The following is a 26,118-nucleotide window of genomic DNA, read 5'->3' as shown; positions in this document are numbered from 1 at the left end:
TGACATATTCTGTTTATCCAGTCATCACTTGACAGATATTTGGGCTATTTGTATGTGGAAATATTTTATTAGGTGTTAAACTTTGTGAACTTTACCTTTTGGAGTACTACATGCTTCAATTTCTATAAATTCTATAAATATTCTTGACCTTTATTCTTGGATGTAGTTAAGTTATTTAGGAATAATTTGTTCTCTCTAAGTCTTGCTTTTAAGAATAATTAGGAAAGACTAGAGTGGTATTCAGTCTGGGGCTAATTATTTCCCCCTTTGTGGTAAGACCCTTATGCACTACACCCAGTGCTCGAGGAATCTTGATGTTTTCCAACCCAACTGGTGGGAACAGCCACTACTCCCAGCCCTGTGTGAGTGTTAGGCACCGTGACCTCCAATTCTTTCAGGTGGTCCTTTCCCTGGCCTCGGGTAGTTTCCTCACACGCATCCACGGATCTGCTCAGCTGAATACCCAAGTAGGACCCTCTTCAATCTCCAGAGCTTGTCCTTTGTGTGTAGCTCTCTTTCCAGTGCTCTTCCTTGTGAACTCTAGCTTCCTTCAGGCTCTCAGCTCTGCCTCCTCAGCTTGGAAAGGCTGCCAGCCTCCTGAGTTGAGAAGGCAATGCTCTCTATTTTATCAGAAATAAAATTTACACTGCCCTAAAAATTGCAAAAACTCTGCGATTGTGGGGTTTTCTTCATTTGTTTCCCATCTTTCAGAGATCACTGTCATTTATTACCTGATGTGCAATGCTTTTAGAACCATTGTTTTATAGATGGTGTGTGTTCCTCAGTTGTTTGAGGTGGGAGGGTAAATCTGGTTCTTGTTACTCCATCTCAGCCAAATACAGAAGTGCTGTGGCCTGTAATGTAAAGGGGTAAATTATTTATTGGTGGCCATCAAAGCTGCTGCAGAGAAAAATGTAGATGGTGGGTCACTTAAACTTACCGGTTATATTTTATATTGCAAAGCCAGCCTTTTAGAGGAGAGTGAGTTGAGTTTTTTTGTTATAATATTTAATATGTTCATGACCATTCCTTCGGGAAATCCATTTGTGCCACATGCTTCTTTGAATGTGAGAACACTTATGTCTCTTTTCACAGGTGATCAGCGAGTTTGAGGCCTCTCCCGACTCATTCTCCTACAGAATTCCCAACCTGAGTAGGAATCGTCAGTACAGCGTCTGGGTGGTGGCCGTGACTTCAGCTGGAAGAGGCAACAGCAGTGAAATCATCACAGTCGAGCCACTAGCAAAAGGTAGGCAGTAGATATAAGGACCTCATTTCCTGTTGTAACGACTGTTTTTAAGTCTCTGTTTTACCTGAAATAAAACTTACACTGCCCTAAAAATCAAATAAACCAGAATATCACATTTTAGCTCAAGAAACAGGGTTGTGGCTAACAAGCTCTGAGCTTCTGTCCCATGGAAAAGGAATTCCCTGGAGGTAAACACAGAGCTGAGAATGAGTGGCCTTACAATGGAAGTGTCTATGAAAATTAGGAAAGGAGCCCTCATTCACCCCTTGGAGTAGCTGAAAATCATTACATGACATTTTCCCAAGGATGTTCTACTTTCACCAAAATCAGGTATCACACTTCTTAATGAGAAATGTCTATTTTATAGTCTATGGAATTTGCAAGCTTAAAAATATTTGAAAATCATTTACTATCTGTTGATAGAATGCTATAAGCAAAGACTTTAAATAACAGCAGGAAGTAAGAGTCACCAAAGAATAAAAAGTTCCTTAAAGTGAATATAATATCTTCACGTTTGGACATTAAACTGGTCCTTAAAAAGCACATGCAGGCACAGGGTATTCTTGCTCTTCTGGACAGCCATCCGGTGTTTCCAGGAACCCCCTAAATTAGCATTCATAAGTCACTTTCCTTAAAACACAATTCCAGGCCAGCAGGAGTTGCCCCTAATTTTGGGTTATAGCACAGAGGCAACTTATTACTAATATGTTCTCTGAGAGCCTGAAAGAGAAGAATAAACATTCCAAGATTCCAATTTTACCTCCAAGAATTCTCTTAAAAATGTGCTTTTTAATGAGATAGTTAAGAAATAGGCAGAATAAAGCAGTGAGGGGAAAAAAGAGGGGTGTCACACTTTGAGCTCAAATACAGATAGAAAATAAGTTGGTAAGGGAAATAAACTGGGGGACTTATTTTGTGTATTATACTCTTCGATCATGATATCCAGCCACTCCCTGAGAATGAGAAAATGATGATTACCAAGGAAAATGTTGGACATAAGGACTGAGCTGTGGGATTTACCAAAAACAACAACAACAACAAAACAAAAAAACTGCAACAAAACACATAGGATTAGCAATAATGTTTCTTCCTTTCCTTTGTGCTCTAAAAGTTCTATCTCTAGACACAGCCAGAAAGGCCTGGCTAGTGCAGTGGGGTATGACTTATTCAGTGGGGGAACAATTGAAAACTCCCATAGAAGCAGGTCTTGCCTGGGGAAATTCAATGTCCTCCAGTCATTTAATAAGTCATTTTGAGTGCCTGTTGTATGTCAGGGTCTATGCTGGGGACACAGAGGATTTGGTCAAGGGAGGCTGACTGCTGAAACAAATGTTCCCTAAATCTCAGTGGCTTCACATAATAATATAGTCCAACAGAGATATTTTTGGCCAGGGCTCTCATGGGTGGCCTGTTCCACATGGTGATTCAGGGATCCAGGCCTCTTCTACCTTATGATTTATAACCCTGGATTTCTCCTCATTTACAGCTACATAGATGGGGGAAGAAGGGAGTATGGAGAGTTTGATGAGAGGTTTTCATGAGCCAGATATGGAAGTGTATACATTATTTTTGCTAATATCCTATTGTCTAGAATAAAGGCATGGACCCACTAGGGAAAAGAAAGCAGAGTTTGGAGAGCCCAGAGGAGTCTTTTAAGATGGTTTAAGAGATGCGTTCACTCCCTGACCCCCTGAAGCTTACAGTTTGGTGGAGAACCAGTCAGTGATATGGTTTGGCTGTGTCCCCACCCAAATCTCATCTTGGATTGTAGCTCCCATAATTTCCGTGTGTCATGGGAGGGACCCAGTGGGAGGTAATTGAGTCATGGGGGCAGGTCTTTCCTGTGCTGTTCTCATGATAGTAAGTCTCATGAGATCTGATGGTTTTGTAAAGGGGAGGTCCCCCACACATGCTCTCTTGCCTGCCGCCATGTAATACATGCCCTATGCTCCTCATTCGCCTTCTGCCATAATTGTGAGGCCTCCCCAGCCATGTGGCACTGTGAGTCCATTAAACCTCTTTCCTTTATAAATTACCCAGTCTCAGGCATGCCTTTATTAGCAGCATGAGAACAGACTAATACAGTCAGTAAACAAAGCGTCACAAAAGTATATGCATAAAGACAAACTGCAGTAAGTGCTATAAAGAAATAGTGTGAGAGGACTTCACCTGGAGTGTCAGATGGAAGACACACTTGGTCCCTGAGCACAAGCAAAGGTGGTTATGTGAAGAGGGAAGAAGAGGAGTCAGAAGCTCCTGCAGAGAAAGATTTAGCAGGTGGGAGGTCCAGGACACTGGACCCTGCTGGGGCCAGGGAAGGAACAGTGGTCCCGGAGACGCTGGGAAGGAAGACAGGGGCCTGATCATGCTGGGTTTTCAACACTGTGTTAGGGATTTCAGATTTTCCCGCAAGAGAAATAAGGAGATGGTGGATGGTGTAGGGTTTTAAGCAAAGGAGGCACATGGTCTCTCTTTCTCTCTGTGTGCGTGTGTGTGTGTGTGTGTGTGTGTGTGATAAACCTTATTTTTTAGAACAGTTTTAGATTTACAGAAAAATTGTGATGATAGTACAGAGAGTTGCCATTTACGTCACACCTAGTTTCCCTTTTTATAGACGTCCTAATTAAATGCCTTTCTTATAACTAATGGCGGGTGTGCTTTTTAAGACCACCCTGGTCTCTCTGTCCTGAATGGACTGCAGAGAAGGAAGGGTGATAAAAGCAGGTGCCCAGCCAGGAAGCCGACGGGTCACCGAGTGAGGCTTGGACTAGCAGACTGGCAAAGAGGATTGAGAGGAGAAGCCGAGGGGCCTGGGCTGCGTTGTGGACGCAGAGCGGAGGGGACTCGGTGGCAGAAATGGAGGAGGGTGGAGAAGGAGATAGCAAGAATGAACACCTAAATTCTCATGTGAGTTAGCATACGTGGAGGCATGATTTCTTGATGAAGAAGACCGTGGAAGAAGTGGATTTTGAAACCAGTGAGAGGAGGTACAGACATTTGGAGGGGTTCAATCCAAGGTGACGAAGAGCCATTCACTCAGAGGCGTCTGTGCACTGAGGCATGTCCTGGCTCTCAAGAGACATCTGGCAGGAGGCAGAAATTCAGGGGCATCAGCATCTGGGTATCACTTACACCTGGGATGGGAATGAGATTGGCTGAGAGATAGAGGAGAGATGAAGGTGCAGGATGGACTCTCAAAGGGAGTGGGAGCAGGCAAAGGAAAAGGGGAAAAGCCAGAGAGGCAGCAGAGCCGGGAGGGTGTTAGGCTGTGGATTCAAAACAGATGCTTGCAAAAGGAGGGAGTGGTCAGGTGAGGCTACTGCTGCTGGAAAGTCAGGCGAAACCAGGCGAAAATGCCCCTCAGTGTGGCCACACAGGAGATCTTGGTGACCTTTCTGTGAGCAGCATCAGTGGTTGTGGAGGGGCATGCAGAAATGAGCCTGAGTCAGGTGAGAAAGTGGGTAGGAGGTGAGGGGCAGGCTGACTGGGCAGAACATTCCTTCAACACACATCACCTGGAAGAAGTGACAACCAAGAGAAGAAGCTGGGAGGGGGTGGGAGGCTCTCATTCGAGGAAAGGCTCTGGGTTCATTGTTTTTCATGAGGCCTGCCATCAGAGCATGTTTGTGTGGTAACGGGAAGATCCCAGTAGAGAGGGAGAAAGGAGAAATCAACAATACATAAGAAAGAGCCCACGACCGCGGCACTGAGGTTTAGAGGAGGAAATGCTAGTAGGTTCACAGATTTGGTGGCTGGAAATGCAGGGTTCCTGGATGGTGTCTCTGAGGCATTAGGCAATTTGGGGAGAGTGGAGGGAAGCCCAGAAGTGTGAGAAGAGGAGGGACAGTAGGAAGCCATCGTTGCAGGGAAAGGGGAGGACATTTATTAAAGAAACAGTAAGACCAGCAGGGAGTGCTGACAGTTCAATTGAGGTTGGTGATCCTAAATGGTGGTCAATCTCCAAATGCTCTATTGCATGGATTTTTTTTCCAGAAATGTTCAACTTTTCATGCCTAAGGGAGGTTGACTCAGGGTTAGGGTTGCTGTAGGTAGGTTTTCTGGAAAGGGGATAAGCTAGGGAGTGCCTCAGGGTGGAGCAGACAGTCAATTGGGCAGCCCCCACCCAGAAGCCCAGACACTGGCAAACCATTAAGGCTGAAAGGCCCATCCTAGAGGGATGGGGTTGTCCACAGCGGAGGAGATTGAGATAGGTTATTCTGTAGTTGTTGGGAAGTCAAGACAGACCAGCAGCAGTCTAGCGACAGGTAGCAGGGTCCAAAATTCAGACATAGATTGAAGAAGAGCAGGACCACTGCTTTTATGGAGGGAGTGGCAGAATGGGGCCATGGCACTGGTCCTGGGGGCAGCCCCTCCTAGGAGGGGGTCCAAGACACGAAGGAGGCACAGAGAGCCTGGCCCCGTGGCTGAGAACAAACAGGACCCAAATCAGAGGGGATACCAGGTTGCAGAGGGGTTCAGTTTCTCATCAGAATCACCTGGGATGCTTGTCAAAAGGCAGATGCCCCAAGCACACGAAAGAGCTGCTGAATCCACAAGGCTGTGGTGGGAACCTGCATTTTAAACAAAGATTCTAGGGGATTCTCTTGGCTGCCCCAGGTCTAGTGTGTCGAGTTGCCCAGTCATACATTTCTGGCTAGAGACCCTTTAAATTTCAGCTGTCTAAAATGGGCATTGAGCGATAGCATTGGGAGTTGTTGGGCTTGAAGATGAAGTAGCTCTAGCTTGTATTTTTTAAATTACTAATGGAAAAGCATTCATAAGTCCTGGAGTTAATTTGAGGGGTTATGCCGACAATGTTAAAGAACAACAATGGAATAGAATGGAACAGAGTCAAATCAAATAGACTAGACTAAACTAGGGTTTAAAAAAGGCAGGAAACATCAGAATGCATCACATACAGTGAAGTCTTTATTCCTGCAACTGTTTGCACATACACAATATCCCAATGCATGTGTAGCTTCTGGAGTTTGATGTAAAACATATTTCTTAAAGTGGGTGACTGTTATAAAGCTGGAAAGCCCCTACCTCTAGCTGAATTTCTCTAGCCACCCCGCTTTTACTGCTGAGGACATTTTCCACTCTCTAAAGAACTGTCTGAAGAGTGTGAAAAAGAAAATGCCAAAAGCTGCCAGTGCAGGAAATCTGATGCTGCCTAATCAGGACCTTTTTGTTGTCACGATGCAAAATCAGAAACGTCAATGGCTGATGAAATGGGCCCTGCCTTAGAATACTTCATCTCAGTCTGGGGAAATTGCTTGAAACATGGGTTTTGCTGCAACAAATACAAGGTCCAGCTTCTAAGCCCTCTGGCATTTTCTTTTTCTCTCTACTCTTGCCCACAGTGCCCAGAAGCAAAAATGTATGATTTGGTCTGGTAGATCCTAGTGACTAATGTGGGTATTCGGTACTAGGATAGCTGCATAATGACCTGGCTCTGGGTGCTCTGCCCTTCCTGGGATTCTAGAGTTTCCCTAGGGGAGCCTTCTCCTCACCTTCCTTTGCCAGTGCAAACCCTCAACCCAGAAATGGTGCAGGGGTCTCACATTTGTCCCATTTTTATGGGCTCTCAATCAGATCAAAGCTGCCTTCCACCTATGGTTTTTGGTCTGTGCATCTATCGAGGGTGAGCTCCTGTAGGGGCACCTGTTTCCTCTATGTCCCCAGCTCCATGACAGTGTCTGAAGCATCCTGGCTAAAAGGACAGGAGAAGCCCCTGGTTCCTGTTTACGCCCCAGAAAGTAATGTCCCAATGTATGGCAAAGACTGAGCAGATTGTTTTCCTCTGGAAGACTTGTGTGTGGTGTCCCTGGCAGCTTTTGTGACTCACTGATGGAGGTAGCACTAGAAACTCTCATTGCTGGCCACACTGGACTCCAAGGCAAGTTCACCCTGGGCTTTTTCTGACTGTCTCCTGGGACTTCCTGCTACCTTGGGGCTGCACCAGCACCAGATGCCCCTGGCAGATGCTCCTGTTTGGCCGTCTGAATCACTGTCCCAAGCAAATGGTTGTTCTGCAAGAGAGGCCACTCCGAAAATGTTCATTCTCCTTAATGTGTGTCCTAAAGATCAAGTTGCTATAATACAGGCGGGAAATTGATAAGTAGAACTTGTTCCAGTTTTACTCCTTCCCGTCTTTGCGGCCTTTGTGTTTTGTATTGTCTACTTTCTCTGATACTAAAGTATATTTTAATGAGCAGTTTTTGTGTTGATGTAAATTGCTTCATAAAGTACTTTGAGAAATAATTGGGCTCATAGAAAACACAGCTTGGAGCTGCTTGGCTTAGGAAACCCCAGATATTTAATTTGGACTCCTCGTGATTAGTCAATAGAAAAAAAGAATGCTACAATGGGAATTTCCTGCTAGCTGTGTATCCTTACAATGACAATTCCTCATAACCCGGGTACCAGAGAGTAGTGTTGACAGTCGTAATGTGAATTGGCTTCACATCCATTTTTAGGTATTGCCCTTATTGAGTAGGTCATGTGGGCCTCTGTGTAGACACGTCTGTGGAGTAATCAGGCTTCCACTTTGTTTGGTTCCTCAGCTCCTGCACGAATCCTGACCTTCAGTGGGACGGTGACTACTCCATGGATGAGAGACATTGTCTTGCCTTGTAAGGCTGTTGGGGACCCTTCTCCTGCGGTCAAATGGATGAAAGACAGGTAACCAGTAACCCAATGTATGCCTTCAGTGAAACTCTAAGAGATTACATCTGACATACTCAGGTTGTGTCTAGTGGTCTCCTAATTTTGTGTTTATTTGTATTAGTGAAAACTCAAGGAAACCTACCAGTTCTTCTGAGATGAGGGCAGGGGAGGAATCTCAGCTTTAGCACCGAAAGGGTCTGATTTATTGTATCAACCCTCTGTTAATTCAGAGCCTTTCAATTCATGAGAGAATGCTTGCAAGGAAAATAGTCGAACCAACTCAATTATTGTGGAAGTTTGCTGCACCCTCTCAGGTAAATTGTCCACGTAACTGAGATGAATGTAGCCAAGGTTATTGTGAGACTTAACACCTATCTCTTCTTCTTTAAAGATAGTGAACTAACCATAACTCAAATACCCTGAGAGAGAACTTTAAGAAATGGAGTACATTAGGACTTTGCTAATTTAAAATCTGGTTCTCCATACTCCATAGTAATTATTAAAATAATAGGAGCCAAGATAGAGGGAGAGAGTGAGTGAGATGTGGTCTGTCCATATAACTTTTTAAAGTGCTGTATCTCTATTCAGGAGAAGAAATTAGGATATAAGTAAAGGGTTGACAATTCACTTATGAGCATAGAAATGTGATCTAATGGATTCGGAAGGATGCCTGTTTTCAAGCAAAAGCACTTAGAAGGCATAAACTATAGAAATAATGGCTTGGTGTAGTGACCACTTTTCTCATGCATTTAAAGTTGGTTCATCCAAATGAAATCTGTGGCTCCCAAGGTCAAGCTGGCATTCTGCCTATTGTGGGAACGACCCCAGAGGACGGGACAATCTGCCAGCGGAGCAGTGGTTATGATGGCCGCGCAGTTCTTTTTATACTAGGGTAAACTCATCACCCTCTTGAGATATCACATGTCATTTTTCATGTCAAAATCATGAATAATTGTGACTTTAAGTGAATCTAAAAATGATCCCAAGGTTTAGTTTCCCCTCTATGATTTGTTCAAACTGGCACTTCTGCCTACAGAAGAAATTCCCAGAATTGCCAAAATGAGGATATCTCCAGTGCCCACAGAGCGGAGTAAAGAGGGACCCATCAGTCTCTGGCATGGATGAAGAGTCCACTGACTTGAGCCAGTGATCTGGGCCCTTGACACAGATCTCATCTTCAACGTAACATTTTTTGCAAAGGAAAACTTCAGCTACACAGCTGTTGATTGTTTTCATTATGTAATCATATTTAGTTCTTTCATAATGCAAGAAATACGAAGCTTCCAAATGTGCTGTTTGCTTCACAAAGTCTTTATGCTTTTCCCCAACCTCAGCTAATTTGGATTGTAATTTCTTTAATCTGTGCATTTTTCTTCCTGTGAGGCAGTAACGGGACACCCAGTCTAGTAACGATTGATGGGCGGAGGAGCATCTTTAGCAACGGAAGCTTCATTATTCGCACGGTAAAAGCAGAAGACTCCGGCTATTACAGCTGCATTGCCAATAACAACTGGGGATCCGATGAAATTATTTTAAACTTACAAGTACAAGGTACAACATTTGAGGACTCTTTTTAATGATATCTTTTACATGTACGCTTTCTATGCAAAGAGTAGCATTGAACGAATCTTAAAATCAGCCCTTATAAAGAGCTAACCTCTGTTTCCATGTTACAGAAAAAGAAAACGCATGTTCATCTTGCGAAATGTAATTAAACAAATCAAAGAAAATACAAAGCATTCACAACCTCAGAAATACTGAGATACGAAACATCTTTGCATACAGAATGCCTAGTCTCTTTTTTCTTTGTGTGTGCATGTCTAAAAAGGTCCTTCTTAATGATTTCCATTAATTGCACTGTTTGTTCTACATATGTGTAAGTGTATCCCAGAAAACACAAACAAAAAGCAAGTCTGAATTGTGGTCTTTTTTGTATGCTAACTAACTCAATTTTTATATGCAATGTATTTTAAAAAATGACAGTAACTGGAGCTCTAAGTAGATTGCTGCCGTATTTAGCTATGTATTTAATACTAAGTATTTTTCTTGATACCATACACAAAATGTGCACAACAAAAGACTGTCATATTAAAATTTTGTGTAAATCCCAATCAATAACTGATTGAGTTCAGATTTGTATGCACAGCAATATTTTATTAGTAGAAAAATCAAAGTATGTGCTTCTTTGGATTTAGGTGTTGTCACATTAATAGATTACAGCAAGTAAAAATGAAATCAATACTGTTCTCAGTGGGATGGAAGGAGAAGAACTATATTTCTAAAAATACTGCAAAATTGATCTTGAATTTCAAGTTAATTGAAGTCAGGAGAATTCCAGGGAATTTTGGAAGACAGGCACTATATTATGACTCTGAAGAGATAGGTCAATATATTAGGCTTCTCTCAGAGGAAAAGAGAAGGGAATTTTATATGAAGCTTTCTATACGATTTGGATAACCTGATTCTGAATTTCTTTAGTGTTTCTGTCCTCAGAACCCATCCAGACTTATTTACCAGTATGTATTCTACAAGCCTTGTAAGAGAGACCAGTTCACGTTCTGCAGTCCAAAGGCCTGCTTTTGATTTTCTGTGTGTGTGTGTGTGTGTGTGTGTGTGTGTGTGTGTGTGTGTGTGTGTTGCATCTTGGAGGAATAGCTTAGAAAGTGAAGATTTTTGCAATTCTTTTTCCCACTAGCTATTTTTCCTCCTTCACCTTTTCCATCCTGAGAAGAACGGAACTGCTAAGTGGATGCCATTTATCTTTTTCACTTAAATTTCATGGCTGAAATTCATAGTAAAATGAGGCATGTATCCTTAGTAAGTTTAAAGAAGATTTCAATTAGTGATAAATAACTCAGACAGTCAAGGAACTGGTGAGGAAATGAGTTAGATATGAATCCAAATAGAAATGTGGCTGAATTTTTTTTTAATAATAGATTCACTCTGTTCTATCTCTTTAGCCCAGGATATCAACTAAATAGACATTTTGACAGAAGTGAATTGCATATTTTGGCAATCTAAAACACTTATTTAATAAATGGCTATTAAAAATGAGTTGGTAGATGACTGTTCAGGAAAATTAAAGATGTGAAAAACTAATTCTTGTTTTCTAAAAACTGTTTCCTCTCTAGTTCCACCAGATCAGCCTCGGCTTACAGTCTCCAAGACCACGTCTTCCTCCATCACCCTTTCTTGGCTCCCTGGAGACAACGGGGGCAGCTCTATCAGAGGTAATAAGATATAGATTGTCCACAATAGTTGATTAGTTGTGTGATCCACATGCCAATAAGTGACACATCTTCAGCAAATGACTGGTATGTGTTAGTTTATTCTCCCCCAAAAATACATCATATAAATAATCCCTCCATTACCTAAGAAAGAAACCATACATTTATTTTTAGGATATTTGTTGAAACTCAAATCATTCATCCAAGGATGCTCATTTACAGAGTGAAATATCAACAGTTGCAAGAAAGAAAGAAAAAAGAAATTTGGACATCTCTTTTTTGAGATTCTAAATACTGTTTCTTTTTTTGTTTTGTCAACACAATGTCATTCATTTATGTAACCATAGGTACTGTCCTGACTTAGAAAGTAATAAAAGACAGAGGACCTAAAGTGTAGATGTAAAACAATCTATTTGCACAAAATCTTCGCAATTAGTTCATAGTTGAGGTATATAAACAAGGTTTGGTTTGGTTTTGTTTTTTTTGAGATGGAGTCTCACTCTGTCACCCAGGCTGGAGTGCAATGGCACTATCTCAGCTCACTGCAACCTCCGCCTCTCGAGTTCAAGCGATTCTTCTGCCTCAACCTCCCAAGTAGCTGGGATTACAGACACACACCACTGCGCCCAGCTAGTTTTTGTATTTTTACTAGAGACGGGTTTTGCCATGTTGGCCAGGCTGGTCTCGAACTTCTGACCTCAGGCGATCCACTCACCTTGGCCTCTCAAAGTACTGGGATTACAGGCGTGAGCCACCATGCCCAGCCTAAATGAGGTTTATATGGAAGGAGTGAGCATGGTCGTTCTAGTGTAGGTGGAGTTAAGCTAGAGACAGAAGATACACAGGAAAGAGGGCCTGCGCCATAAAGGAGGTCCCAGGGCTGGGGAGAGAGAATAGGGGCTTAGACTTCCTAAGGCAGAGAACATCCTTTCTTCCGAGAGAGAAGGAAGGCTGGGAAGTAAACTGGAAGTCAGGAGCATTTCAGAGTGACATTAGTAGTGTGCTGGAGCAGCTCCTTCCAGCTCCAAGAGTGACGTGCCACATCCCTTCCCAGCTTCACGCTCAGTGGCCACAGCCACCCCAAGAACATTCCCTCACCATGTAAATCAGAAATGCTACAAATCAGAGCCTTTTTTCTCCCCTCCAAGAACCAGTTGTTAAACATTTATCAGCACTCCAATGGGTGAAGGGAAGATCTTTTTTTTTTTTTTTAGGAAAGAAAAAGTGAGGTGATTTTTTTAAAATAGTGGTGAGGATGTGTCTGTGGATTTGAGGAGCATGGGATAGGTTTGTAACAGCTGCCTTGTGGAATGCACAGAGAGTCATTAATAGATGAACAGAGTCATTGCCAAGAAGCTGCAGGGACCCAGCTGCAGATGCACAGCACAAATTGTAGGGGTCACAATTACCACAGTCTAATGACTTTCTTTTTTGTTTTGTTTTGTTGAGACGGAGTCTCACTCTGTCGCCCAGGCTGGAGTGCAGCGGTGTGATCTTGGCTCACTGCAACCTCTGCCTCCTGGGTTCAAGTGATTCTCCTGCCTCAGCCTCCCACGTAGCTGGGACTACAGGCACGTGTCACCATGTCTGACTGATTTTTTGTACTTTTAGTAGAGCTGGGGTTTCACCATGTTAGCCAGGATGGTCTCAATCTCCTGACTTAGTGATCTACCTGCCTTGGCCTCCCAAAGTGCTGGGATTGCAGTCCTGAGCCACCACATCTGGCCTAATGACTTTCCTAAATGATTCTGGACAGCTGGGAAGAAAAGTGGATCACAGACTACCAGTAACATAAGCATTGCCAGAAGTCTGAAGAGTGGGAGAAACTAGGCTCCTTGTGGAAAGGGCCTACCAAAGGTTCCAGGCTGACTAGAGAACCTTCTTATAGGAAAAAAATGGGGGGCACCTAGGGATGGGCTCGAGGGACCCTAGGCTTTGGGCTCAAATGAAATGAGGCTTGGATTCTACAAGTGTGAGAACATGAGAGAGGCAGAACAAGAAGGGTGTGTCAGAGCACAGGGTCTTCCAGATGAAGCCAGTTTCAGTGAGGGAGAGTTTCCAAGACAAAGATAACCCAGCATTCCTGAAACACAGTAGTGGCCAAAGCCATTGCCATCATCAGGAGGTGTCGTAAGTTGTGTGCCCATACTGATGGACACTGATGGCACTGAGGATGATAGCAGGGGACAGGGAACTATACAGGCCTATCATCACCAAGGATTAGAGGAGTTTTTTGAGGTGGCTTCAAGGGTGGAAAGTGGGAGGAAAGCAGAGTCCCTACAATGTGTAGAGCGGCTGGAGTACAGGCTGGGATGTGGCTGGGAGCAGGTGCACAGGTATCACCTGTCAGGTACTGAAGGAGCTTTGCGGAGGTCAGATGAGGAACACAAAGGCTCAGGAAGGAGGAGGGACCCTATGGGCACTGAAGGCCAGTGGTGAGGGAAGGCTGAAAGGAGTAGGGGAGATACTGACAATGCCCTCAGAAGGAGGCATCGGAGATGAATGAGTGCCATGTAAGGGGTGTGGAAATCAGCAAACCTGCCCATTTGGGTTTAGGAGACACTGTAGTGTGCAGGGGAAAAAAATGCTTTATTTTTATGAAAATGGAGCTCCACAGGACAGGAATAGAAGGTACCAACCCGTTGTTGCAAAGACACCATGTTCCAGGCCAGCTAGCCAGGGCGGACAAGGAACATGGCTGGAGATAACAGAGCTGAAGGAGTTAACAGGAAGAATATTTGAGCATTCACAGGGGTGAAGAGCATGGGCTTCAGGCTGACTGCAGGGTCTGCGTCCTCCTTTCAGCACTTGGGACTCACCGCTTAGCTGCTCTGGACCTCAGTGTCCCATGTGTCCTGTGAGAGAGTCGTCACTGTTCCATAGGGTTGCAGAAATACTGTAAGCAAAGGGCTTAGGACAGGGCTTGGCATGGAGTGAGTGCTCTAGAGTGGACAGTCATCATTAGTAGTTGTAAAAGTAGAGGTAGTGCTCATGTGGGGGAATGAATTGTTGGAGGAATTTTTCAAACCAAAGAGAAGCCAGGCTACTGTCAGAATATTGGGATGGCTGCAAGACTTGGAGCTGTTTCTCCTAGTGTCTGTGGACTGTGAGACCAGGAGTACATGAGGAGTGAGGCAGTTGAGGAAATCTCTACTCCTGTTGATAATGTGTCCCTTTCCCAGAGATTCGGGTCTTGCAAAAATAACAGCTTCAGCCTATGTCTGCACTCAAGGATTCAGGCACGTATTATCTGAGGGGCAGATATTTAGCAACTTAAGTATTCCCTGCTGCCCAATATGGCTTTTAGAAGAGAATGAGCAGAAAACAGCAATACTTCACAGTGATAGTGTCTGGTGTGGCCCTAATGACTTACTAATCAGTACATCATGGCGCTTCTCCCAGGCTGGGTTAAATTTCCTGGAATCAGAAAGAGCTAAAATGTTCCTTGTGAAGATTCTTCAGTTGGGAGAACGCTTGTTCTATTACCCACACAAAATGCAAACATCAGTCCACTTCCCATAGAAAGCAAACAGTGCTCATGGGAATATTTCTCACTCTCTGCAGGATACATACTGCAGTACTCCGAGGACAACAGTGAGCAGTGGGGGAGTTTTCCAATCAGCCCCAGTGAACGTTCCTACCGCTTGGAAAATCTCAAATGTGGGACTTGGTATAAGTTCACACTGACAGCCCAAAATGGAGTGGGCCCAGGGCGCATAAGTGAAATCATAGAAGCAAAGACCTTAGGAAAAGGTAGGTATGCCTTCTCATGGCTTCTAAATATCCTTTGTTTTCCCAGACAGAAGAGGAGATTGGAATCATAAAAGATCCATCATGTTTTATGTTTATGTGTTTGAACTTTGTCATTCCTCAAATGGCTTCAGCAGTTCCACAGCATAATGAGAGGGACAGCTGGACTTTGCAGAGTGTTCTGGTCCTCTCTTTTATTGTTTCATTTGCGGTTAAAAAGAAGAATGTCATTTGAAAATCAAGGGCGTTGGTGTGAATGTGAGGTGCCAAGGCTGGGCAGCCATGAAGCATGACACTTGCCCTCTCAGCCGTTTTGAGGCACCCTTCTCCCTTAGCCAGCCCTTGCCCCCACCTTCCTATCATTTCCACGTTGCCACATAGCCCCCCACTTTTCAGAGGGAAAATGATGGGGTAAATTGTTAACATTTCAATATGAGTTGAGTTTTTTTTTTTTTAATCTAAAATGTGGACTTTCAAGGAGATGAATCCCAAAGAAATGATATTCAGAGAAAGAGGTTTTGTCCCAGGAACTCCGGAAGGAAGGAGGGATGATGCAGCTCTGTGTGGGCATAGGAAGAAGGAGATGTCTCTGCAGGCTTCCCTCCCATGGGAGTCCTGTCAGGTGGGGTGGGGTCAGATGGCAGGAGAGCGAGTAATGAGATGGCAAGGGTATTATTTTTGTGCCCCTTGCCACAGTTTTGGGTAACAAGTGGTAAGAGGTCAAATGATCTGGGATTGATTTATGCAGAAATAGATACATTAGGTCCCTGGGCTCCAAGACCAAGTGCTTAGTTGTGGAGGAAAATCCGCTGGTGCTTCCCAAATCCAACTGTCTTCTCTTGAATCAGGTTCATCACATGAGGATGGAAAAAGGTCAGCCGAGCACACTGCAGCACAAACCACAGAAGGAAACCCATATGTAAACATTGTATTGTTCTTTAGGGAACTCGAAGATACCCCAAAATAACCTCCAACCGTGCAATTTTCTGTCATACATGCAGGTCATTACAGTTGGAGAAAGCCTGTTGGTCCATAAAGTCTCTATTAACAGGGGACAAGTTGCCAGTGGCCTGTGAGCCAGACTTGGACTGAGCTCCTGGCCTCGCTGGAGGAAGCAGTCCAAGGGAAATACGTGAAGATGCTGATGGCCTCCCTATGTGTCCTGTGAGCTGACCTCCATGTGCCTTCTCCCACAGAGCCCCAGTTCTCAAAGGAGCAGGAACTGTTTGCCAGCATCAACACCACGCGCGTCAGGCTGAACCTCGTTGGCTGGAATGATGGCGGCTGCCCCATCACCTCCTTCACACTAGAGTACAGGCCCTTTGGGACCACGGTTTGGACCACAGCTCAGAGGACCTCTCTCTCCAAGTCCTACATCCTGTATGACCTGCAGGAAGCCACCTGGTATGAGCTGCAGATGCGGGTGTGCAACAGCGCTGGCTGCGCGGAGAAGCAGGCCAACTTCGCTACGCTGAACTACGATGGCAGTAAGCTGGCTGGCTTCGTGGCCCTCCTGTTTGTGTCTTGGGGCATGTGCACGTGGGCCCTGCCCCTTTCCCATCGAACATCATCTTTGCTATAGTTTGACCAGTGCCCACGGAGCCCATTAGGCTTTGGGGATTCGATGGACTCTGTCTGGGGCTCCCTAGTTCATTATATCCAGATGACCATCACTGTGTGTCCAGAAATGAGACTCAGGGCCATAGGGAGTCTCACTGGGGAGTCATGGGGCAGGAGTGATTTCTCTTAGGGCTGAAGGACTCTTGACCATGTGGTTCTATGCTTGTGTTGATGTCTATGAGCTAACATTGCTTTTGTTGTCTCCCACCCCTTTCCCCACCTCATCCCAATCCACATAACAACTTTCTTTTTTGCACTCATTACACCCTAAACTGCATGTGCAAAAACAATTTTCCATGGTAAAGGAGCTTATGTTAGTCTCTGGGCAGGAGCAGGGCCACTGATGGAAATCAGATAATAATAGAAATCCATGAACACGTGCACACACACTTGCCGCTTGCATTTACTTTCCAAAAACTAGGTGAGGTGTCTCTTGACATCAGTTAACCAAAAATAAATGGTTTAAAATCTCACTCATTTTTTCTGGTATCAAGGGCCATTTATTGCTAACTGAACAAATGCTAAGCCCAATGAAGCTGAAAAGGAGCGAGTCCTTGACTGCAACTTAGCAGAGGAACTTTAGAAAGTCCCAGTAGCAGCGAGTTGACGCTGACTTCTCACTAGGGGAACAGCAAGGATGGAGTTAGGTGCTCTAATTGCAAGGTAAAAACGGCAGCAGTGCATCAGGATGAATTGGAACTCCAGTGCAACTCTCCTCAGAGCCTTCTATTCACTGCCTGTTGGTCAGGCTAGACCACAGTGTTGAATGAGTTAACCAAGAAACACCCAAACCCTTGACTGACAGCCAAGCCAAGACCAAGTTGCAAGTGCTCCTCCACCTGTGGGTGATGCTTCGTGAGGGGACGCCTTTCCGTGAAGTCACTCATAACTGAGGGCTGTAAAATTAGACAGAGGCAGCCCATGAAAAGCATCAGCGCTGCTCTCTGGGGGAGAGATTCTTCCTCTACTTCGTGCATTCGGGAGGCTGCTTTATTAAAGCTGCAGCAGGTAGCTCCTTGGAGCACAGTTTACGCCATCCTAAGAAGAGTGGCTGTGAACCTAAGGACCCGCAGAAATGACCACAAGGAGCTAATGAGGTGATGTTGCCTGGGATTTTCATCTGACCAATTTCTCCTATAATGTCCGGATGGCCCAGAGCTGGCTCTTCTTGCTCCGGCACACAGAGCAGACCTACCCCAAATCTCCTGTCCAAGGTCATTTTTCCCCAACTTTTTCCTCCTCTGCCAGAGCCCAGGGTCTTCCTGGCACTTCTGGCCTGGGTCTCAGGGCTGTAGGAAGACCTTGAGCTTGTAGAAAGCTCTTCTAGTGTTGGTTACACTAGCCGGGGTCCCTGGCCTCTGCAGGGGCTCTGTCCTATGGCCCCAGAATAGCCTATGCCATCCCAGACGGCAACTTTTCTCTTCAAGGGCTGATGCTTTTCATGGGCTGCCTCTATTTTTATAGCCCTCACTCTTCAGTGACTTCATTCAAAGGTGTCCCCATCACAAAGCATCACCCACAGGCAGAGGAGCACTTCCAAGCTGGCCTCTCCCCGTAATATGGTTGAATTATTTGATCTTACGAAGTAAAGAACTTTGACACTTACCAGGCACTTTACTTAGCATTTAAGGGTGCACCAAAATCCTCTGTTAACCAGCACACATTTGAGTAGTAAGTATCTTTTTTACTTTAGATCATTGTCTTGCAATATTCACACTCTGGTCCCCAGCTTCTCTAATAATATGTGCAGATGCCTGGGCACCCAGCTTAAATGTGCACACTGATGATATGCTCACAGCTAATGATTTAATTAGCAACTACTCATGTGTAGAATTTGAAACTGTGATTCTAATTCACAAAGTGCTCTGCGGATTTTAAATGTTTGTCTTCTAAGAAAACATATAATTTTCTCACTTAATCCAAGATCCCAAATTTTGAAAAATGCTACAAGCTACCTTTACGTTTTGGAAATATGAAATGACTTTATTACACTAAGAAATATGACTGCATATTTATATTTTCCTTGAAAGAGATTACAGATTTCTTTGGACCAATCTCATGAATAGATAGCTTTAATATCTCTATTGTCACATCTGCCTGAAGAACTTTTTTATCTTGAGAAAACCAAGATTGACAGCCTACATGCATACCACTCAGGTTTCAGAGTCCTCCATTTATTGATCTCACTCTTTCTCCTGCCATTTCCTTAGCCAAATGTTTCTGCTTGTCCTAGTGTTGTCTTGGTTTTGCAGACCCATCCTCATGGGCATCCTATAAGTGCCTCTTTCCTGAGAGACTTGGGTTTCCACAAAAACACTTTAAAGTTGGAAGAACACCCTTCTTGGCTTTAGCGGAGATCACAGAGGAACAAGGATTCCATTAGCCCTGCTCTGCTTACTAAATGCGGGATAAAGACCGTTTTGCTCAGGGAGAAATTATATTATTTTTGCATTCTCTTTTCCTGAAGTGCTGACTTTCTGGCCCTTGTTGTACATGGAAAATGCAGTGGGGTGGAGCATCTTATATAATGGAGAGTAGCAAAATATACACCCCATAAAAAGTGGATGCCTGTGTTTAGATCTCTGCACCCATTGTACTGAGCATCTGGATAGAAGGCAGCTTAAGATAGCTCAGAGTTCATTTTCCTTCAGTGGTTCCTTATTACTCGAAATAATCTGGATTTTGTAGCACTATTTAACAATGCCTGATCAAAAGTAGGCTCCTTTAGAAACCTCGCTGGGTCCCCTTTGAAAAGTTGTCTGTAGCTCTTGTACCCTCAAATGGCAGCTGTTGAAGTAGATTTGGTCTTACACCTGCGATAAAAGCCAGCAAATTACCTAATCACGAGGGATTTGAGTTTCTTTATGCCAGTGTATCTAGGACCCTCTCCCTGCACACGCGCTTCTGTCCATTTGCCCAACCTTTTGTTCATTCTTTGATGTGCATTGTTTTCGAATAGTCTCTATCAATTGTACTGCGGGTGACAGTCAAGGGAACACTTAATTCTGGGTAGATGCATGTGGCTCTTGTCAGCACCGAGCCTGGGCCTCATGCTTTCAAGTGCCTGCACACAGTAGTGCATTGCAAAATGAAGTCCTTTTCAAACGTGCGCTATAGAATAAGTCAGAAGTTCAGGCAGAGGGAGGGAAATAAATAAGAAAAAAAGTTAGCCAGGGCCTAGAGACAGAGTTCTTTTCATTTCTCATCACCTCCGACACCCTCGGATCACACAGCGCGATTTTTATAACCTGTCATCCCTAAAAGCTCCGCCATGCCGTCTTCATTAATAGCCATCTAACACCGTGGCCCTGCTTTCAGGTACAATTCCTCCACTCATTAAGTCAGTTGTCCAAAACGAAGAAGGGCTGACGACCAATGAGGGGCTCAAGATGCTGGTGACCATCTCCTGTATCCTGGTGGGGGTCTTGCTGCTGTTCGTGCTCCTGCTGGTTGTACGGAGGAGGCGGCGGGAGCAGAGGCTGAAGAGGCTGCGAGGTAGGTCCAGGCGCGGCTGTCCACCCCCGTGTGTCCCCTGCTGCTCTGCAGCCACCGGGAGAGATGCCAGCTGGAGAACAAACCTCAAAAGGGAGTGACTCTTCCCTCTTTAACCCAGGTCCCTCCACTGCCTGGTTCTCTGATATTCCTTCAGCGAGACTGCAGAGCCTCAGGGAAGAGCAATAAGAATGTTCCTATCTCAGTCAGAAATCAGGTGAAAGCCAACCTGTCCCCTAAATCCTAGCTGTTGGTAGGCAAGGAAAATTAATTTTTTACCTCTAGTCTCTTAAATTTTCAGTGGGTCCAGCAAAGCCACCAATTATGGCTTTCTATGAAAAGAGCTATCAGATTTGCTCCGGGAATGAGAATTATTTGACTGACTGGAAGTGGGAATTGAGGGCTTGGGATACTGGTGAAGCATTGTAAGGCTGAGGACACATGCCGTCCCAAATTAGAAATGGGAGCTGAAGCCCGGTGTAAGAGTTTCACTCTAATGAAGCAAAAAAATAATGAGGCTAGAGAAGCCAGGCCAGATGAGCTCCATTGTGAACAGACACCATGATTATAATGTCCAGCCCCGTGTCGTTCTGTGATGAGGCTGTTCTCAGCTTCTGGCCAAGAGCCCTTACTTGCCCTTGCTCTGCAATGTGAGGACAAGGAGTTATTTCAAATATGAAACTGTGCAGAAGTATTCCCAGGTCCTTTGCCCTTTACCAGTGAAGGTATTTAACCAAGCCACTTTTTCGGTAAGGTGTATTACAAGGTATTTTCATTTTAATATCAGGGCAGTGTGGGATACTGCTATGCAGCATCCTATGTATGTTTCAAAGTACAAATCTGGAAGCACTCTCTCCTCAAAACATATCCCAAACTTTACCGATATATTTAGAAAACATTGACCTCTTCTGTAAATACTTAATTTGACCATAATCCACTTAGAGCAGAGAACACGGTAATATTTTCATCTGTCTTCACTTCTCCAAAGCACCCCTTTTTACGGAATTCTGGTACATTTTACTATCAACTTGCTTTTGCTCTGCCAACAAATTACAATTCTGAAGTACATTGTACTTCATCTGTACAATTAAGAATCTGTCCATGTAAATCTCCTGCAGCCCAATAATTCAGGTCAACCATCAGTCTCCTTGAAATGTTCTTTCGCAATCGTGCGAAGCAATTATCTTTTAATTTTGCAGACATTACTTGAGTGAATGCTAGGTGCTTAATATACAAAGATGAAAAGAAAGCTTTCTGAACTCTAGGTTTAAGGTAGGAGGTAGGCCCATAAGCAGCTACCAGTAAAAGACAAAACATGTTATGAATACAGAAATAGGGCTCCAAAGAAAGCCTGCGTCAGTGAAAAAGAAGGATGGATTAATCCCAAGTGGAGAGGAAAAGGGAGGCTACTTCAGTGCTAAGTAAAATAGAACTACAAGCATATAACACAGCCCATTATGGTCAGAAGTTCCATATAACGTGGACCGTGTTGAATTCTATTCAGTTCATGAGCGTTCATCACTAAAATACAAAAAGTATGTTTTCATAACCCTTGTTCACAGTGGCCTGGACTTTAGGAGAATTGTTATGAGATACCAAGGGTGTCTGTCCTTGTTACCATTAGACAACTATGTCTCACTACTTGCATTTAGAAGGCTATGCATTGTCTGTATGACGTTTCTAAAAACCAATAGTAAATAGTTCTTATTAATGATTTTGATTTAATCACAAGAGTTAAGCGTCTAGGCTATCCTTCTCATCGGTCTACACCCTCTGCCAAATTCACCTTTTCTTCTTTTCCCTGACTCCTGTTGCTCTCCATCCTTCTCAGCTATTATTTTATTTTTCCTACTCACCTTCAAACTTGAGCACCCCAGCTGTGCATTTCCTGTCGCTGAGAGCACCTCCAGTTAAAGGTGCTGTGGACTCTTACTGAGTGAGGCCTTTGGGTGGAAATGATGACCCATGCACCCTGTATTTGTATTCTTAGTAGTTCCTTGTAATTTAATTATTGCTGTACAAGGGCTATCTCCAGAAAACATCCTGGGGCTGGCATTTTAATTGTTGGCCTCTCTGCTTCCAGACACTATTGTTTTGCAGTTGGGTTTGGTAAAGACAGCAGTGTGTCACCTCAGAGAACATGGCCTTTCATTCCCCAGAAATAGTTTTGATTTCTATGTTCTGGGGAAAAGGTAAATCCAACACAAAGGTTTCAGTAGGAAGAAAGTAAGTGCTGGGGGAAAGAGGGAGTATTCCTAAGAGATGTTGAGGAGCAAAGGCTTTCAGAAAAGTAGCTTGCCGCGGCACAAAGGTATCTGCAGTTTGGCATTTTGTACATGGCTAATAAAGGGTTCTCTCAAATCAAGAATCTGACAGAAGAGGCTGGGCGTGGTGGCTCACGCCTGTAATCCCAGCACTTTGGGAGGCCGAGGTGGGCAGATCACGAGGTCAGGAGATTGAGACCATCCTGGCTAACACGGTGAAACCCTGTCTCTACTAAAAATACAAAAAAAATTAGCCAGGCGTGGTGGTGGGCACCTGTAGTCCCAACTACTCGGGAGGCTGAGGCAGGAGAATCGCTTGAACCTGGGAGGCAGAGCTTGCAGTGAGCTGAGATGGCGCCATTGCACTCCAGCATGGGTGACAGAGCGAGACTCCGTCTCAAAAAAAAAAAAGAAGAATCTGACAGGAGGGCAATCAGGATGCCAAGGATTGGTTACCCAATTTCACACGACTTCTGAATGGCAAGTTTTAATGTAGACACACTGCAATAAATTCAATTCGACAAACCACTGTAGATTATCTACCAGGTGCAAGATGGAACCTTTTTTTAAACTAGTGGTAACATTTGCTGGTTGACCATTCCTATTTGATCACAAGAGTTTAGCCAGGTCCTAGAGAGAGAAGAGATTTCTAAGACTCTGAGAACTATAAAGGTGACATTGCAGTGGCAGTGGGTCAAGGCTTGCAAGGGGCAGACTCATCTCCGTAACTGTGCAAAGCACTGCCATAAAAGGATAGCGCCAGAGGTGAGGGTCGTCAAGGGGAATGGATGAAAGGTCAGGCCTTGCCCCAGAAAGACCTTTGTTTCTTAGCCCTGCAGGGCCCTGAAATGTTCATTAATGATACAAAGTATTTTCAACTCACTCATGGAGGGAAATTGCAGCTGCAGAGTTTAAAGGAATAGGTGCCTATCTATGAAATATCCAGAGTGCAATAGTCAAATCACCCAGTAACAAGTGAACCTACATAAGGTACAGACTGTGCCTCTGGGAGAATAAGTTCAAATATATTTACAGACCGTACAGACAGAATATTTTGATTGTCAAAATTAAGGACAACATTTCTAGTAACATGTCAGCGTTGCGTGAGCAACCATCTATCAGGATCAAAAATGGAAATAAGGAGATTTAAATTATAGAAAAATATTATAGGGATCCCCAGTGGATGTTTTTAGAGGGATTAGGTGAGATCAATTTTATATGGTTGAAATTGATCACATTTTTCAATTGCTAGAAACAACAAAAATGTTTATAAGCTGAGTATGTTTTACTGTATAGACAAGTAACCTAGTTAGATGAACATAATATAATGTTATTTTATGTAAAATTTTAGAAAGAAAGAAAATGGGACTCTAGCAGTGTAGTCAACCTATATTCTCTCTTCCTGAGTACTTTACTAATTTTAGAGCATGGCGACCTCCTAAACTCTAAATTGCCTGCAAGTGCCCACATTTTTTTTTAAATCTATAACCTTATCCAGGAGTTCAGGAGCCGCATTTTGCTTTTAATGGTGCCCTGGTTTTTCTTGAACTTCTAGATCCTTTGAAGCGCAAGGTTATAGAGTGAGTCACTGGTTGGGCCTGAGATCCCAGCAGCCCCAACCTTATAAAATGTGATCCCGTGTCAAGTAATCAACTCCAATACTTCTGAAAGCCTCCTCCTTTGGTATGCATTTACGCAAGAAGGCACAAGCTTCTGTCGGCACCAGTTAGCGTGGGTCAACCTGCGGGACTTCAAATAAGCTAAAGATAAAAATCAGTGAGTGATGTCACATTTGACCATGCTTTTGTGGCAAAGTGTCTTGCTTCTCTTGAATGGAAATGTGTTTATTATTTTAAACATGCTTTGAAATGGATTGTTACAAAACTGATCAATTCCGGAAGAGACTGTTCCTTAAACATGCTTTGAAATGGATTGTTACAAAACTGATCAATTCCGGAAGAGACTGTTCCCAGAGAGGATCTGGGTTCATGGTGCTATGCAGGCAGATTAAGGGGTAGGTTATGAGAAATCATTGTTATTTTCTGAGTACTAACAGGACATTTATCTGCTCTGCAAATGAGCCCAAAGCTCCCCTCATTTGGAAAACCAAAAGGTAACTTGAACTTTACTAATCTAAAGCAGGAATGTGCATCCCGGAGCCCAGTGACACTCAGACTTGAGATAGACTCAAAGTTTTAATAGATGCCCCAGCACTAATGCATAAAGCCACCCTAAATGTGGGAAGCCCACATTGTTAATGCATTAGTAGCACACATGCACCCTAGAGCTTTCATTACCAGGTGTGGCTAAGATGGCATTAGAAGCCTGTACCCTGAAACTCTTTAGTTCTGTGCTTTGTGTTTTCTTGCTTGCTTGCTTGCTTTCCTTCTCTTTCTTTCTCTTTTCTTTTTTTTCTTTTCCTTCCTTCCTTCCTTTTCTCTCCTTCCCTACCTCCCTTCTTTCCTTTCCCCTTCTCTCTCCTTTTTTCTCTCTCTCCCTCTTCCTTTCTGTCATGGTTTCTTAATGAAATTATTCTCTTAAAACATCAAACTTGTTATGGCAAACTGAGTAGGAAAGGCTCTCTGCATCTGACAGCAGGAAGCAAAAGAGCATGGGGGTGAGGGGGAGTCGAGGGCTACCAGTGGAGGGGAGCCAGGGAGTGGGTAGTCAGGAGGGGATTGTGGGTCTCAGCCAGGCCCTGGAGCTCTGCCTTGCCTGGGTGTCCTATTTTGTCTGTGTCTGCACATGCAGTTTTTTCAGATTACCAGTATATATGGCCTTCTTTTTTTAATATATGTCTGCCAGTTTTCAAATTAGCTTTCATCTGAGCATTGTGATGATTGGAAGTCCTATTTGGGATCTTACAAAAACATAAATTCAGGTTTATAGCCCTTGCAAAAATAGCTACTTTATGAGACTATTTCAGTTCCACAGAAAGGCAGGGACTGTTGAGGGAGAGGCTGCAAATAAAAGCTTTTGATGGATGGTAATATAAGGTCAAAATCTGCCACCCTCAAAATGTTTTTTTGTGGATATCTGCAAGTTACTGTCCAGTAGAAGTATTAACCTAAGCGTCTTCCATTTTACATAACTGGAACTTCAGATATGAAAACATAGCCATTTGGCTATAAACAAGATTTCTCTTTTTTAAAGAATCATTTTGGTGTACAAAATGTGAGGCAGTTCAGCCTCTCAAGCTTTGCCCAGCTGCAGTGCCTGGGACCGTGGTGGGCACTCTCCCACTCCATGCTGTGTGTCATGCTCTGCCTTGCTGATGTGCATCTTCATGCCAGGCACAACCCCAGGATGCAAGCCATGGTCCACAAACAGAACACAGGAACTGGGCAAGACCAAGCTGGGAGCCTCCTCATCCAGCCGGAGGTGCCATTTCCCAAAACTCGATCTAACCATGTACTAATCCACAGGCTACTAATGCTTCCCATTGTTTCGTTCCTCATTCTTCTCCATAGTACTTCACTATTCACCATCCTGCCTTTGTCTCTCAATAGCCATGCAAAACGGTTGAGTATGAACTGCCCGTTATGATGCCCCAATTTTCTTTCTTTTTTTTTTTTTTTTTTCTGAGACAGAGTTTGGCTCTTTTTGCCCAGGCCGGAGTGCAACGGTATGATCTCAGCTCACCACAACCTCCGCCTCCCGGGTTCAAGCGATTCTCCTGCCTCAGCCTCAGCCTCCCAAGTAGCTGGCATTGTGGGCATGCATCACCATGCCTGGCTAATTTTGTATTTTTAGTAGAGACATGGTTTCTCCAAGTCAGTCAGGCTAGTCTCGAAATCCCGACCTCAGGTGATCTGCCTGCCTCAGCCTCCTCTGCCTGCCTCAGCCT

At 44.0% G+C, this 26,118-nt stretch overlaps 1 protein-coding gene across 1 annotated transcript in view; it reads left to right on the top strand.

The window, feature by feature from the left end:
* DSCAM (DS cell adhesion molecule) overlaps positions 1 to 26,118 on the top strand; it is a 799,693-nt gene that overhangs the window by 728,454 nt on the left and 45,121 nt on the right. Inside the window, exons 21-27 of the mRNA XM_030806202.1 lie at positions 1,096 to 1,249; positions 7,816 to 7,933; positions 9,306 to 9,469; positions 11,050 to 11,148; positions 14,710 to 14,898; positions 16,092 to 16,382; positions 19,834 to 20,010. Of these exons, the coding sequence (XP_030662062.1) occupies positions 1,096 to 1,249; positions 7,816 to 7,933; positions 9,306 to 9,469; positions 11,050 to 11,148; positions 14,710 to 14,898; positions 16,092 to 16,382; positions 19,834 to 20,010 (1,192 nt within the window). The remainder of the gene's footprint in view (positions 1 to 1,095; positions 1,250 to 7,815; positions 7,934 to 9,305; positions 9,470 to 11,049; positions 11,149 to 14,709; positions 14,899 to 16,091; positions 16,383 to 19,833; positions 20,011 to 26,118) is intronic.

Source organism: Nomascus leucogenys, chromosome 25 (genome assembly GCF_006542625.1).
Source record: "Nomascus leucogenys isolate Asia chromosome 25, Asia_NLE_v1, whole genome shotgun sequence".
Taxonomy (NCBI): domain Eukaryota; kingdom Metazoa; phylum Chordata; class Mammalia; order Primates; family Hylobatidae; genus Nomascus; species Nomascus leucogenys.
This window is presented reverse-complemented; position numbering and strand designations above follow the sequence as displayed.